Source organism: Lethenteron reissneri, chromosome 55 (assembly GCF_015708825.2).
Source record: "Lethenteron reissneri isolate LAM-NWPU_2019-01 chromosome 55, ASM1570882v1, whole genome shotgun sequence".
NCBI lineage: Eukaryota > Metazoa > Chordata > Hyperoartia > Petromyzontiformes > Petromyzontidae > Lethenteron > Lethenteron reissneri.
In genome coordinates, this window is record NC_083833.1 from 8280023 (window position 1) to 8293532 (window position 13510).

Here is a 13510-nt window from a genome sequence, read left to right on the forward strand (position 1 = left end):
ATTTTGCACACAGCGTTGAAATGCGGTGTTTTTCTGGAAGACTTTGCTGTTTTTTCCTGGATTTTTCTGTTGCGTGTAGTCACTTTAGGATGTTTCTTGTTCATGTTTTTGTTTGTTGCGGTTGCACCCGAGTCAAAAGCCGCACGGCTCACAGGGTTATACCTAATAAATGAAACTGAAAACTGAAATGAAAAATGAAATGAAGGGACGGCACAACACACGAGGGGGTGGAGTCGACCTAAGGGAGGTCCAGGACCGGGTCAGATAATCGTCTCCGGTCGCCGGGTTCGTAGTGGGACGCGCTAACCGCTACACTCTCACGCACTCACATGCGTTCAAGCATGCCGACGAACAACTGCACACGCGTCGCCCGCGCAATCAATACACGCGTGAACACACACTCTCAAACAAAATCACTCAATAACACGCGCGTGTGGGGTGCGTATTCCCTTGCATAACCACAAGCTAAACGGAATCTCACACAGACAAAATAAGGCAAAGACCTCCGATGAAGCCTTTCATAGACTGTGAGGGCAAGCGCTGTTAGCTAGCAGCAGTGGCACCGATGAAAGCGGCACGGCACACGAGAGGGCATCGTGGCCAACACCACTACCCGGCCGCCCTTGTCTCCCCACCGCTGATGTTTCCACACCGCACCATGAATTTATTTAAGGCTGAGCCGAACTAGGGGAGGCTCAGGACCAGTTGAGATATTCGCCGCTATTATTGCTCGGGAGTGGGAATCCAACGAGGTGGGGCCTTTAACAAAGAGGTGGGGCCTTTAAGTGTCTCTTAAAATAAAATAAATCACGATGTTTCGGGCGCAACACAAGCGTCCATCATCAGGTGGGAAAGCTTGGTCTGCTGCTGAGGCACTGTTTTAAAAGGTTTGAAATGGGTGTAGCCTTTTAAAACAGTCTGCCTCAGCAGCAGACCATGCTTTCCCACCTGATGATGGACGCTTGTGTTGTGCCCGAAACGTCGTGATATATTTTATTTTATACCTACGTGAAAAAACGAAAGAGTCTGGATTCCTGCAGTCACGAAAGCTTAAAATCAAGATTGTCTCTTAAAAATCGGTGTAGATTCAAAGCTGCTGCTGTTGCGAATGCGCAGCAGGGGTGACATTCCCGATGGCCTGGTAATGACGGTCCTGGTCCTTGGTATAGAGAGGAAGAGGAGGTTGTGAAACACGCTGCTGCTTACGAGAGTTCTACCGTGAGCTGTATGTAATCATGCGGAACTTCTTTTGCGCCGTACGTAGCCAACCGCGACAATCGGAGGTGCGAGGGAAAGACAACAAAACAAACACCAAAAGCAGTTCTAAAGAAATTCGTTTTCAATCTAGGAGTGCACGGTGGAGCGAAGAGCGATACGTTGGGTGGGGCCGCAAAGGAGAAACGACAGCCCTGGTCCTTGGTATAGAGAGCAGGAGGTTGCGAGTCACTGCTGCAGCGGGGAGTTTCTACCACGAGCTGTAGTTCAGGCTGACAGCAGCGGAGAGGTAACGGGGAAATGATGCCTGGCAGTCACGGGCCCTTGTTCGCCGTACAGAGGGGGAAGGTTGCGAATCACGCTGATTGCTGCTGCTGCTGAGGAGCGTTCCTACCGTGCACTGTGGCTAAAGTAACAGAGCTCCCGCCACCGAACGGACGCGATCGTACCAGTAGGAGCTGCCGGCGTTCCGCGCCTGCTCCGCCTCCTGCAGGTGCCGCGTGGCCGCTGCCGCCAGCGCCGCTGCGCTGTCGCCCTGAAACTCCGCCATGATCGCCTGAAGCACAGGCAGGCAACACACGCACGCACAAACACACACGCACACACGCACGCACCAACAACAACCGCCATTCGCCATGGTGGAGAGATGTTAACTATCCTCTTGGTTCTTTCGGTAAAGTCAAAATAATTATTTTATTATGTTTTATTTTTTATTATTTTATTACTTCCTTTCTACGTGACTTTACCGAAAGAACCAAGAAGATGAATTCCTGCAGTCACGAAAGCTTTAAATCGAGATGTTAACTACCTCACCTGGTAGACAGGAGGTCGTGAGTTTGATCCCAACCCTGATGCCTGCTGTATATTTGGAGTGGTCTCGTTGATTTTTCTTAGGGTCCTCTGGTTTTCCCTCCACATTGAGAATCAACAACAACGTGTTTAGAGCATTTGGCTGCTATAAATTTCGACGTGATGATAAGCTACTTCGATGGGCTGTCATTTGTGGCCAGATTGCTTCTGAAAAAGAGCTACATAGCTCAGTGGGTCTTATCTGGTAAAATAAAGGTAGTTCCGTTGTTCTTAAAGTGACGTCACTACAACGCTTGGGCCAGGCTAGGTGCGCTTTGAAGTCGTCTCGTGAAGTGCGGAAGGCTCTCGCTGCTGGCTGGAGGTCACGGGACAGACTCAGGTGCTGTGAGTTGGACTTACTGAGGTAACTAACAGATGCACCACCTGTGCTCCTAACTGCGCCAACTCACAACGGCATACACAAATAAAACATTTGTGTGCATACGTACACGCACATACGGACATGGACACAAATAAACACGAACGTACAGATGCACGCACACATGCATGCATACTCAAAAGACGCACGCACACACAAAGATCCCCTGAATTGCCTTGAACAGACTGTTGGGGCGATGCTGTTAATGGCACCTATGAAGGCCGGCACAGCACACGAATGGGTGGGTGACCAACACCACGCCCGGCCGCCTTTGTCTTCCCAGTGCTGATGCTTTATATGCCGCACCAGGTGCTCACTGAAGGCCGAGTCGACCTAGGGGATGTTCACGACCAGTTAAAGTATTCGCCGCTGGAATTGGTCTTGAGCGTGAATCAAATCGGGGTCTTCGCAAAGTGCACCAACCACTGCACCCCACTCCTTACGCAGGCACGCGCGGACAGCCATGCGCACACAAACACACACACACACGCATACAGAGAGTCACATGACGCACAATGCGTCCTCTCTGTGTCCTTATCACCCCTGACACACTGACTGCCGTAACCCTTTCCACCATTAGCCCCACCAGGGCCACCGGCTTGCCTCACCCCCCCACGCCCACCACTGCCCCCCTCACCAGCAGCATGTCCTGAGCAGAGATGCGCACGGAGTAGGAGAGCGTGTCGTCGTCCTCGTCCTCCACAAACTGCTCCGGGTTCGCCGTCCACACCTTCACCTGCACCGCACGGCGGGTGTCACGGAACGGCGAGCGTCACGGTGAGTGGCACGCCGAGCATCACAGAACAGCGGGCGTCACGGAACGGCGAGTGTCACGGAACGGCGAGCGCCACAGAACGGCGAGTGTCACGGTGAGCGGCACGGTGAGCGCCAAGGCCCGGCGAGCATCACGGCACAGCGAGCATCACGGCACGGCGAGCGTTCTGGCATGGCGAGGGTAACGGCGAGCGGCAGGCAGCCTGCCAGATGGTCCCTCACCGAGGCTCCTGCGGAGTGCTACGAACACTCAGATGGGGAGTCGATTGCTCCCCGTCTGTGGGACGGCTCGGCCTCCACTAGGAATGAGTCGCCCTCCCTCTGCATCACAGTACCACCTCACCCACTCACAGTCACAGTACCACCTCACTCACTCACAGTCACAGTACCACCTCACTCACTCACAGTCACAGTACCACCTCACTCACTCACAGTCACAGTACCACCTCACTCACTCACAGTCACAGTACCACCTCACCCACCCTCCCAAAACGTGACCTCGACACCCCCCACGAATCCGTTCACGCGGATAGAAGCAGAACATCAGCCGACCACCGCACGTCTCCTCGTTCCATCTCCCTTCTCCCCGTCCCATCGCGTCGATCCTTCGCGAGAGGGCTTACAGGCAGCCGCATCCGTCTCGAAAATATTACGGACAAAGTCAACCCCCCCCCCATTCCCACCAAAGCAGAAGTTGAACTCGAAACCTGCCGACTGTGATCCGGTCGCTCTACAGCTGAGCCACCTGGCCAGCGTACGTACACACGATACACAAGACACAGACTATCCGGATAGCCGGATAGTCTGTGTCTGTTAGCGAGCACCTCTGAAGGCTGGCAGCGGCGTACGAGAGGGTGAGTGGCCAACACCAAGCCCGGCCGCCTTTGTCTCCCTAGTGGCGATGTTTACACATCGCACCAGCTACTCATTTGAGGCCGAGTCGTCCTCGGAGAGCCCTAGAACTGATTCAGATAATCGCCACTGGTGTTGGCGATGAGCGGGAATAGAACCCGGGTCACTGGGTTTGTAGCGCAGCGCGCCAACCGCTACACTACCGCTCCCCATACGACACGATAGACACACGCGTGCGTGCGTGCGTGCGCACGGTACATACGCACACACGTGCGCACGCTCGCGTTCAACTCCGCCAGCGAGGCGTTCGCTCCGTGGGGAGAGCCGGAGACACGCGCTGGTCACCACAGGGGTTACACGTCGCGGGAGAGACCGCCCAGGGGAGTGCACATTACTCCCATTAATCATTCATCGGAGCCCCAGGTGCAGACGCGAGCGAACGTGCGCGCCTCTGATGTCGCACGACGGACGCCGGTGTTCGGCTTTGCGTTTGAATCCACGGATCCTACAGCTGCGGGAATAACAAGACCTCACGCAGTCCTAAAGATGACAATGATTTGGTTTTGGACAAGCATTGCTGGGGCAGAGGGTGGGTGGGGGGGCGAAGTGTGATGTCAGCACGACTCACTAACCCGGCGCAACACTGTGGGGATGCGGGTGACGTCACCACTGAGCACTTGCCTGCCCGCGTGCCAGCCGTCCAGCCAGCAAAACTTGTTTAAAACAGTATGTTAGATCCGCCCACGTATACACCGGGACATCTCACAGTGCTTCACGTCGCGTTTCATCTCAACACATTTTGAAAGGGGACCCACGAAACACGAGTGTTAGCATCAGCCAGGTCTGCCTGCGACAGAAAACCGGACAACATTGCTGCACGCGACAGACCAGGAGAAACCTCTCGCTGTAACCGTGGCTCCTAGTCACCTACTTCTGTCTACCAGGGTGCCAGAAAATATTCGTACGTAAAGACAAAGATCCCCCCTCATGGCCTCAACAGGTTTTTGGGGGCAAGTGCTGTTCGCGAGCACCTATGAAGGCTGGCACGGCACATAAGGAGGTGGGTGGCCAATAACATGCCCGGCCGCCTTTACCTCCCCAAATTGCTGGTGTTTATACACTACACAAGGAACTCGTTTAAGGCTGAGTTGACCTAGGGGAGGCCCAGAACCGGTGCATTTATTAATTTCATTTATTTGGGTTTACCCTGTGAGCCATTCAGCTCTTGGTTCGGGTGCAACCGCAACAAACGATAAATTACAAAATACATTTAAAATCTACTGCACGCAAATTTAAACATCCTCTATAAAAACAATTAAATCTTCCAGAAAAAGCACCATACGTTTATACTGCGTACAAAAAATGTGCAAAAATCCCAGTTTGATGTTAGATCACAATAACAATACAATCTATATTAAAATTCTAAGTATAACTCTAAACTGCAACATATATTCACCACTGTTATTAGACCGTGAGAACGGGAATTCAACTTGGGTCGCCGGGTTCAAAGCGCAGCGCACTAAATGCTGCACTAACTACCGTTCCCCACGTATATACAAAACAAGTTCAACATACGTACACACACATTCAACAAAAAACACCGTATTCCGTATTATTATCTAGATCATGAGAGGCACCCAAATCGTGTGCCCAGCGCCAACGCGGTTACATAAACCTTGTCTCACACAGGCACACATCACCCCTTCGACTCACGCATTAAAGCGCAGGGGAATCAAACCGTTTCATGGCAGCGTAAACTACTTACATTCATACGGAGTAGTACATTCTAAAGATTCACACCAATATGGATTCTACCGATTCACTGCACTCTGATATCCGATTAGATTTAAACCGCTTCGGATTCTACAGGATTACACCGCTGTAGATACATGTATATCATGCAGCAAACAAAAATTAAATAAACAATCCGCCCACGGGTTGAATTGTGACCCCTGGAATTGCGGCAATTTATCAAACGTGGCGACACGGGTGGCATCGTTACAACTTCTATTTTCTGCGTTTATTTTGTTATTTCATTTCATTCTTGGGGGGGGGGGGGGGGCAGAACAAGACCGCCTCGTATCTGCCGAAAGAGGCCATCCTGCCCACTCGTGTGTTCTGCTCTCGCAGGTCGATATATCCGAATCACTCGACCGCCTGATTGCCACATCATCGAGTTCAATCAGCCCGTTCGTTCGAGCCCGTAGCCACCGCCCTCAAGGTGAACGGGTGGGTGGGTGAGTGGGTGAGTGCATGAGATAACTCGTGGGTGAGCTGCTGAGTGGACGAGCGAGTGATTAGGTGGGTGAGCGAGTGACTAAACGAGTAGGTGAATCTAAATTGAGTGACCTCTCGTGTTTGCTAACACCTCCGATTAGCACGGTTGACTGTGTATGGTGCGAAAGAAGTTCAACATACATAAGTACATACACAGATCAGTATCCATATCAGTAATCCCATCGAGTTCAATCAAGCTCCCCGCTCCATGTTCTATCCACCACGTGTGAGGGGCAGTTCTCAACGATGTGCACGGCCGTTTGCTGGGTGGCTCCAAGCACACGAAGTGGAGAGTGGCGCACAAACCCAAACTGTGAAGAGCTGCCACAATGAGACCTAGAAACGGAAGTTGATTAAAAATTGGAATCGACTACATTTCCTGTGGTGGATTACTCGGCCGCTCTGATATGAGCCCGCACTTTGCCGTACCGCGTTCCCCTGTCGAGCCAGCGTACGGCAACCTCCTCGACGCCCACGGTAACGCGAGTTTCGCAACATTCGTGCGGTGATCCACCAGCCCTCGCTGCTGGCTGCACAGCGCTGCGTCAGCCACGTGCCGCCACCCGGCTGTTTAAAGCGAGCGGCGATCGCGGCAAGCGCAACGGCACGGGCCGCATCCCCGTCACCTCCCGACGGCACAGGAACCACGCGGCGGCGCTCGGAGCTCACGCCGTGGTCGGTCGGCGGGCGGGGCCGAGCGTCGCGACTTAACGAGGCGTGCGCAATTACCGCGCTGGCGCCGACGTGAATTTATTAACGCGCGGCCGCCATCGCGCAACACGGCACGGGAGTTCGGGGCGGGTGGTGGGGGTGTTGGGGGGACACACGCTGGGGGAGGGAGAGAGGGAGGTGATGATCAATTGGGGGGAGGGAGGACAAGATAGCTCTGGCCGTATGATGCAATGCACAGACTTCAAATCTGCATAATAAGCAGCTGCTCTGTACGTGTGTGTGTGGGGGGGGGGGGTCGCTACAGCGCAGGCCAAAGGGCCCAGAACACCAAAGTGGCCAGCAACACACAGGGACCACCTCTCCGGCCTCCTCTGTGTGTGCTGTGAAAAAGGGCCATGGCCTGAAACGTCGCCTAATTATGCTCAACGTTTTCTCTTCAAGGGCACTGCAGCATTATTGCTGAAAGCGTTTAATTTTGCTGTTATTGTTAAAGTTTCAGGAGGCAAGAGCGTGTAACCAATTTCCTGAATTTATTACAAGAGCTTGGAGCGTACGGGAACAGACGATGGCAGGCAATTCCCAAGTGGAGTAGCGTAGGGAAGAAGCAGAAAGAGAAGAGTTTCATGCGACCTGCGGTGCGGTAATCGAGCGGGCGAGTGAGTAGGTGGGTGGGCGAGTAGGCGGGTGAATGAGTCCACCAACATCGCTCGTTCGCTCAATTCTCAGACAAGTATCACTTGGGAATTGCCTGCCATCGTTGTAGCTCTGTTTTGTTTTGGTATTTTCGTGTGCGGCGGAAAAGTTTGGCTACGGTGAGCATCAGTGTGGCAAGTTGTACAGGAGTCGGTCCTGGCTGGGCCTCCCAACTTCACCGACCTCTGCTTCGCAACAAATCACCGTCAGCTGCGTCTTCTCCCTGTTCGCAGCAACGGGGCCCGAGGCTCCATCCCCTCCATCCATCGCTGACATAAATTCTTATTCCGCTCGCGTTAGAGCGGGGGAGCAAGCATCAGAGTGAGCGAGAAAGAGAGAAGCGAGTGTCAGAGTGAGCGTTGAGTGAGCAAGAGAGCGAGCGTTTAGAGACGAGCGACAGGGCGAGCGAGCGAGCGACAGGGCGAACGAGACAGCGGGAGAGCGAGCGCTAGAGAGAGCGAGAGAGAGGAAAGCGAGAAAGAGAGCGTGACCATTGTTGACTGAGAGGCAAGAGAGAGAGATATTCGCTGGAAGGGTTAAAGCAGCCAAAGGAACATTTCCCCGGGAGCGAAGGCACGGGGCGGACCCCCCGCGCGGCACACACTCGGTATGCAAAGCGGCAGCCGCAGACTTCATTAGCACACTTAATGGCGCGCCGAGCGTGAGCTGAATTGCCAACGGCATGCGGGGACCGCCAAAGCCACAAATTAACATTTAGATAAAAGCATGGGGAGTGGGGGGGGAGGTGGAGAGGGGGGGCGGCGCACGCACGCAGAATGTAAAAATCATAAGCGAGCGTGAGGAGCTCGCTCGAAAACTCAAGTCCTCCCAATCCTCGTTTGCTCACCGCCTTATCAGCCCCCACCGTCAAATTGCTTCCCAATTTCCTCCCCAGACCGTCGCGGCTGCGGAATTTGCCTGCGTGCGATCTCGCGATCGTTAGCCCCCGCCGACGGGCGGCGCCTCAAGCCGGGCGTGTAACGGCGCATCGACTCCCCGATCAGCGCCGACGACGCGAGCGCTCGCGACGTGCACGTGCGCATCAATCCACGGCCGGAAGAGGTGCCGCCCCCCCCCCCCACCCTCTCTCCCCCTCCCCCCCCAACAACGCCCATTCAGTTCGCGAGGGGTTATGTGACCGTTACTTCACCAGTTCGGAGAAGGCGGGGGGAGGGAGCTTTGATGCTGGCATCATGGATAGTACAGCACAACAACGGACTTGTTGCACTGCACCACCCCCTGCAGACACCTTGGCCATAATGATGTGGGCAAGTGGCTGCAGGTGCCCTTTTAAAGCGTTCAGCAGTGCCCTGACAGAAAGCTGCAGAGGGCACTTTGCTCCTTGTCCTGAGAGGTACCCTTCACTCTTAGCCCCTAGGCAGCCCCACCACACAGCGCCCATGGATCCCAGGGCCTGCCCACAGCCCGCTAGCCCTCACGGCAGCAACTGCTGCTCGGTGATTTGTGTCGAGAATGAGGTAGACCCCAAGGCTGGCCCACACCTCACGGATATTCGCTCGCACATAGCCCCCCCCCAGGGGCTAGTCCACAAAGATAAAGATCCCCCATATAGCCTTAACAGACTGTAGGGGCAAGTGCTGTTAACGAGCACCTATGAAGGCCGGAACGGTACACGAGGGGGTGGGTGGCCAGCACCACGCCCGACCGCCTTTGTCTCCCTAATGGCAATGTTTACACACCGCACCAGGTACTCATTTGAGGCCGAGTCGACCTAGGGGAGGCCCGGGACCGGTTCAGATAATCGTCACTGGTGTTGGCCGCCAGAGCGGGAATCGAACCCGTGTCACCGGGTTCATAGCGCAGCGCGCTAACCGCTACACTATCGCTCCACACACACACGCACGCACACACACACATGGCTAAACCCTCTGGGCTGCTCACACATAGCCCCCAGAGCTAGTCCTCACTGCCGTAGCCTGCAGGGCTAGCCGCACACACACGTAGCCCCGCAGGGCTAGCCGCACACACACGTAGCCTGCAGGGCTAGCCGCACACACACGTAGCCTGCAGGGCTAGCCGCACACACACGTAGCCCCGCAGGGCTAAGCGCGCACACAGGCTCCTCAGGGCAGCGACACACGAACATGCATAACCCATAAATATAAAAATATATATTAATTTACTTACTCTTTGGTTCGTTCGGTAAAGTCACGTAGGTAGCAAAATAATAATAGATCGGCAGGATAACTGCTGCATCTGTTCCACCTGATGACGGTCGCTTGTGTTGCGATCGAAACGTCGTGATCTATTATTATTTTTCTACCTACGTGACTTTACCGAAAGAACCAGAGTATGGATTCCTGCAGTCACGAAAGCTTCAAATCAAGATTAATTGACTTATTTATCCAGGAGAGACACACTTATGTCCTCGGACTCATTTTAAGCAGGGTCCTGCATTGGTTGTTTTTATTTTAAGAGGCTTTCAGCCAATTATTGATGAGTGTTCATACATGCGGGAGAAAATCGGAGCGCCCGGAGGAAACCCACGCCTTGCGTGAGGGGGCAACACAGATTGAAAAAGATGGCAATTAGTGCATTTTCTGTACTGCCTTCTCCTGGCGAGTCAGGGCATAGCACCTTCTCGACAACCCACCAACCCTCGCCTCCAGAGTGGTGGATTGCAGGCGTGCATAGCCACCTCTGCCCATCTCACACTCAGAGTGACCTCAAAGACAAAGATGCCCCCTGTGATGGGGCACGTGCTATTCGCGAGCACCTATGAAGGCCGGCACGACACACGAGAGGGTGGGTGTCCAACACCACGCACGGCCGCCTTTGTCTCCCTAGCGCCGATGTTTGCTCACCACACCAGGCACTAATTCGTGGCTGAGTCGACCTAGGGGGGGGCCCATTCAGATAATCATCACTGGTGTTGGCCATGAGCGGAAATTGAACTCGGTCCACCGCGCACGCACGCACGCACGCAGACACAAACCCTACAGCGGCTCTGTACACAATCATAGCAGCCAGGATCCCCCCACGAACAAAGCCACCGGGGGAGCCCCCTTATACACAAACAGCCCCCCGTGGTCACCTGCTCCTCGGTGATCTGAGCGTAGAGAATGAGGTAGTAGATGAGGTCGGGCAGGGCCTTGCGCAGGGTCCCGCGGAACCGCGGCGCCTCCAGCAGCGCGTGCACAAACTCAAAGATGCTGAACACCAGGTTCTCAAAGCCCAGCACCTCGCCTGCGTGGTCAGAGAGCGGGGGGGGGGGGCACAAAGGGGCAGGGTTAGGGTCAGGCCAGAGATGTCACACGTCACCGAGTCACAGGCGGCGTGGTGGTGGGATGTTAACGCCCTCGCTTGGTACGCGGGAGGTCGTGGGTTCGATCCCGACCTCCCCCGTCCCCCCGACACTTTTATATTTAGAGTTCGCGTGGATTTTTCTCCGGGTCGTCTGGTTTTTCTTAAACATGCATTTAAGAGTATTTGGCTGCTATAAATTTCCACATGATGAGCCACTTTGTTGAGCTATCATTTGTGGCCAGGTCGCTTCTAAATAAGAGCAATGTAGCTCAGTGGTCCTTGCCTGGTAAAATAAAAAAAATAGTTTATAGTTGTTTAGTTTACTGGGAAGGCCACAGATCACTGGGAAGGTCAAAGGTCATCCAGAAAGCACCAAGTGACAAGGAAAGTGACAGGTAACTGTGAAAGAAGTCATTCGGATGCATCGTGTGAGCAATAAACACATTATTTTCTTCTACAGCCCTTTGCCAATCCACTGCTTGGTGATAAAATTCCTAGTTAAAATGCAAACAAGTCTAGCGAATTGCAAACACAAGTGAGAAGCGTAGATGGCCTATCCACGTCGTGTAGCTCGTGAGGGTCGTTTGACCATCCTCCACCTTGCTGAACTTGAACTTCCTTCGCACCATACGTAGCCAACCGTGCTAATTGGAGGTAGGAGAGGGGTAGCGGCGGCGGTAATGGTTCAGATATCACTGATGTTAGCCATCGCTGGGAGTTTAACTCGGATTATCGGGTTCGCGGTGTTAACCACTGCACCACCACTCCCCCTTCTCCCCCCCACTGCCCGTGAGTAGGCAATGCGCGAGTTGAGGACGCGCACCGTCTGAATCGACGGGGTCGGACGCCTCCTCCATGAAGTTCACCTCCGTGCGGACGTATGTACAGCGTGATCAAGGGGGGAAACCTCACCGTGGCGGCGTCAACAACTCAACAACGACACGCACGCACATACACACACACACGCGCACGCAACCATCGAGCTCGGGGCCGCCAATCGAACGTTTGTTACGTTTCCATCGCCGATCAACCGCGCCTGTGCCGGCCGTTAGCTTCAATCGGAGTCGCCGACCGACGAAGCCAGCGACGGCACCTTCGTTACCATAATCGCGGCGGTCAGCGTCATACTCGGCGGCCGCCATTGCCAATCCCGTGCCGCGTTTCGGCGAAAGCCGCGAGGATGAAACCACACTGGGGATCAAAACAAGGGTGGTGGTGTGGGGGGGGGGTGACGTGGCTGCTTTAACCCTCGCGGAGAGCGAGTGTGTGTGGACGTCATGCGTTCAAAGCGTGCAGTGCACATGCAGGCACCGAGCCTAGCAGGGGAAAAAATATATATATAAAACTATAAACACTTTTTTATTTTACCAGGTAAAGGCCCCACTGAGCTATGTAGCTCTTTTTCAAAATAGATCTGGCCACAAATGATCGCCCACTGAAGTAGCTTATCATCACGTGGAAACGTATAGCAGTACAAATACTCTACTCACTTGATGTTGATTATAAATGAGGGGGAAATCCGGAGGAGAAAAATACACAAGACCACAGGGATACACACGCAAACTCCAAAAATACAGCAGGGGTGAGGATCGGGATCAAACCCACGATATCCTGTATACCAGGCGAAGGAATCAACATCTCGCCACCATGGTGCCTATATATATATAAATCCTTGCAGTCACGAAAGCTTCAAATCTAGAATATATAAAAGCCTTGGGGGGCTGTGACGACAGAGGACAAGGGCAGCCCGCTGGAAACATGTTGTCTAAATCACGGCGGGCGAGCGAACGCCTTGGGGGGCGCCGACCCAGGCGGTCGTGCGGGCGCTATTAGCAGGTGACGTGGAGGTGCGCGCCGAATTTCCCCTCGAGAATGGAGAGGCGAGCGCCGGGGAGGGGGGCGGGGGAAACGAGCGCGACGCGGAGCGCGAGCGAGCGAGGAATGTGGCGGCATGCGCGCATGCATACACGCGGGAGTGATCGCGCGCGCACACATGCGCGCACGTAAGCATATGCTTGCACACCTACACACCAGCACAAAGATCCCCCCCCCTCCCCGTAGCTGGTGGGGCGAGTGTTGTTCACGAGCGACTTTGACGGACGTCAAGGCGCACGAGGAGGTGGGTGGCCAGCACCACGCCCGGCCGCCTTTGTCTCCCCAGTGGCGATGTTTTACACATCGCACCAGGAACTAATTTGAGTCTAAGTCGACCTAGGGGAGGCCCAGTACCGGTTCAGATGAACGTCACTGGCGCTAGCAGTGAGCGGAAATGGAACTCGGGTGTCCGGGTTCATAACACTAACCACTGCACTACCACTCCCCACACACACACACGCGCAATCGCACACACGCCTAAACATACGCACGCACGCGTGCTCAAGCAAGCGACCAGATTGCACCTTAAATTTCAATAATTAGCTGTCAAATTTTCTGTTCTATTTTCGGTGGCGAGGCATCGATTCTGCACGCAGAGACCAAGAGCAAGCAAAAAAAAAACAGTCATCTAAATTCACCCCCCCCCCCCCCCCATCG

General features: G+C 54.2%; 1 protein-coding gene across 1 annotated transcript in view; it reads right to left on the minus strand.

The window, feature by feature from the left end:
* IPO9 (importin 9) overlaps positions 1–13510 on the minus strand; it is a 75977-nt gene that overhangs the window by 40491 nt on the left and 21976 nt on the right. Inside the window, 4 exon segments of the mRNA XM_061574256.1 lie at positions 1665–1771; positions 3081–3179; positions 10767–10918; positions 11802–11857. Of these exon segments, the coding sequence (XP_061430240.1) occupies positions 1665–1771; positions 3081–3179; positions 10767–10918; positions 11802–11857 (414 nt within the window).